We start from the raw sequence: 2,982 nt of genomic DNA, 5'->3' as shown, positions 1-2,982 counted from the left end.
AACTCACAGAGATCCGCCTGCCTCTGCCTCCCAAGTGCTGGGATTAAAGGCGTGCGCCACCATCGCCCGGCTTTTTTTACTTTTTTTTTTTTTAACCATTACATCAAAGCTTCCTGCAGTGTCCTGAAATCCCTGGTTTCCTGTCCCCAACTCACAAACGTCCATGTCCCCCTTGTCTACTCACCTTGCTTAAACAAACTGTACTCTCTTAGCTTGTGGCTTTCAAACAGAATGTGCCCCATTCCTGGCCATTTACCCAGAAGTCTCACTTCATCTTAGGTCAATTCTCCATAGGTTATTTCTCTGATGAGGCCCTATTCCTATTTCCCAGTTTCCTAAACAACTCAAGATTTACTTCTTTCTATATGAACTTGAGTGTAATCATTTGTCAATCATTTTCAAAATGTGGTGTTTCTACTGGAGACCTCCAGGAAGCAGGGCAGGGAGAGCATGTGCCTGGTTTGGCTGCGTTCTCTGCACATTTCCCAGACCCGTGCTTCTCTCCCAGCCAACATTCAATAACAGAATAAATATTATTATATATTGCAATAGAGGTCTTTAGGGTCCCAAATTATTTCAAAACTGTTTTTACGAGCAAACAAGTAACTCACCATCATCCATACATACATATTGGGTGGTTTGCGTTTCTTCTAAAGAATAAATAAGAGAGATGGAAGGGGAGGGACACTTACCATGATTCCAGTAAGCAAGCAGACTCCTTTCCCACAGTATGTGTTAGGTACCATGTCACCATAACCAATGGAGAGAAAAGTTATTGATATCAACCACATTGCTCCAAGGAAGTTGCTGGTAACATCCTGTTGATCATGGTACCTGAAAGATAGCAAACAAAGCCAGAGTTTTATAATGACTCTAGTACAGTGGCTAAGGACAATTCAATTAATTTGATGACTTCAGTATATTTTCAATAAACTCTTCTGTTTAGATGTCCTGAAGGATTACAAATATAAAGTCAAGAAGTTGCCTCAATTTATGAAAAAGACTAATTTACAGGATGAAACCTGCATTCTTACTGCTGCCAGAGGCCATACATTTACCTTTGTAGAGCGTCTCAGGCCTTTGTGAGTCCCAGCTGATGTGCCCTACCTTTGACAATATGCCCTGTCCTAATCTCATACTACATGGGTAATAGAAGAGCCATGCTGTTTTCTGTCCTGGGACTATGTTTGCTACCATTGTTGTCCTCCTTGTCCCCTTCAATACAGTTAGGTTAAAGCAAGTACACACTGCTCAGCACACGTCCATATGATAATTAGGCCATGTTGATCATCAGCCTTGGAAGACGATGCTGTGATTCACATCTCTGTAGCCAAGGCTGAGGCCCTCTAGCTCTCTATAGCACTTGAGCCTGAACTCTGGTCACCAGCAGGGTTAGGGTTCCTTGTTTGTACCCACCTCCCACTAACAACCACCTGTCCTTTCCCTTGGACACTAGTTGCAAATCCTTCACTCTTCTCATTTCTTGCTGTGTTTGCTTCTAAATAAAGAGAAGCCAAAGTCATGTTTCCTGCTACTTGTACGAAGCTAAGAAGTTATAGGCTGATGTCATCAGAACCCCAGCACATGGAGGAGTGAGGACAACTACTGTATTGACTTACAGGAAGATAAGATAGATACCTTGACTGTAGCATGCCCAAGGAGTGGCCACTTTGTCTAACTATAGATGCTAATCCCCAGGATGTCCCAGGAGGCATCCCTAGAATCCCATGGAGACCAATGGGTTTACTTCCACTGATTACCTTTGTAGCATAGTGTATCAGAATGCGGCTAGTGCTGGGCTTACCAGTAACATGAGCTAGGCAGTTTCCACAGACGTCTCTGTTTCAAAACATAATTAAATCAGCTTTGGTTTATACCCACATCAGGGTATGTTAGTGCATATTCCCTGCCATGATTCCTTGGGGTCACATATTACTCTACCACTGATGTGGGCTTCACAGGAGGGATGAGGGGGGGGGGACTCATTTCCCATTCAAATTTTATTTGTGAGAGGAAACTTTTCCTTGACAAAGCTTGATTTACTTAAGACTACATGCCTCTAATCTCCTGAGGAAGGCCATGTATAGATACATTACATTTATTTTGTACTCAGTAGAGTCTCAGCGACTTCCCCATTTAATATGTAATATTTCACAACCTAGACAATCACACACTGAAATCATTACACTTGCAACTCTCCTTATATCGACGGCTGTGTCCTAGACAGCTTCATTTTCTAGTCTCAGACACATGCTGAGTGAAATCTTCATTTTGAATGGCTTGCATGTCGTTTTTTTTTTTTTTTTCCTTTAGAAGAACAACTAACTACAAATAAGAGTTTCAGAATTGCTACTACCCTGGGGTCTCTGCAAATGCCTTTCTTACTGCCTATGGGGAAAACTCAACCTTGTTCTCTTTTTAGTGCTTTTTATTTGGTTCTCAAGGTACGGAGTGGTATATGGCCACCAAGGGGAACCTGAAGCATTCATTGAAAACGTCCAGCTCACTCTTCTTCTGTTTGTTATCTTTGATTACAAAGCATGTTAAATGTACAACAAATCTCCCCTTTCTTCCTCCCTGGGCCAGACGCTCTGATTGATGCCACTGCGTTGTTAATGGATAACACTGTGTTATGCTCCTTATACTGTGTTAGAGACCATAAACCTATAGCGGAAAACCTAACTGGAAACAAGTATGCTTTTAAACATTGAAGATTTTTAGCTTGGGAGTCCATAAATTATCCTTTCTGATTATGAAATGAAGCTGTCTGAAAACAGCTCAGAATGGAAAAAAATTCTCATATTAATGTTTATGTGACATTTAGACAGGCTCAGTAGTGAATAGTCAAAGTGAGGTAATTAAGGACCAAATTAGACACGATTATAATAATCACCTGAATTCTTTCCTAGCAACTCAAACCCAAATACTATATTAGACTCATCAACACGGTGATACTACCGCTCAGAACATCCCTAGGTTTTG

General features: G+C 41.3%; 1 protein-coding gene across 2 annotated transcripts in view; it reads right to left on the bottom strand.

Annotated features, from left to right (window-relative positions):
• The window catches only part of Kcnn2 (potassium calcium-activated channel subfamily N member 2), a 130,785-nt gene that overhangs the window by 28,108 nt on the left and 99,695 nt on the right, over window positions 1-2,982 (bottom strand). For both annotated transcript variants that reach the window (XM_005356064.3, XM_005356065.2), the window contains exon 5: window positions 693-834. In XM_005356064.3, the coding sequence (XP_005356121.2) occupies window positions 693-834 (142 nt within the window). The remainder of the gene's footprint in view (window positions 1-692; window positions 835-2,982) is intronic.

The sequence above is a fragment of the Microtus ochrogaster genome, chromosome 18 (assembly GCF_000317375.1).
Source record: "Microtus ochrogaster isolate Prairie Vole_2 chromosome 18, MicOch1.0, whole genome shotgun sequence".
Lineage (NCBI taxonomy): Eukaryota > Metazoa > Chordata > Mammalia > Rodentia > Cricetidae > Microtus > Microtus ochrogaster.
The sequence above is the reverse complement of the archived record's forward strand: the minus strand, read 5'-3'. Positions and strand labels throughout refer to the sequence as shown.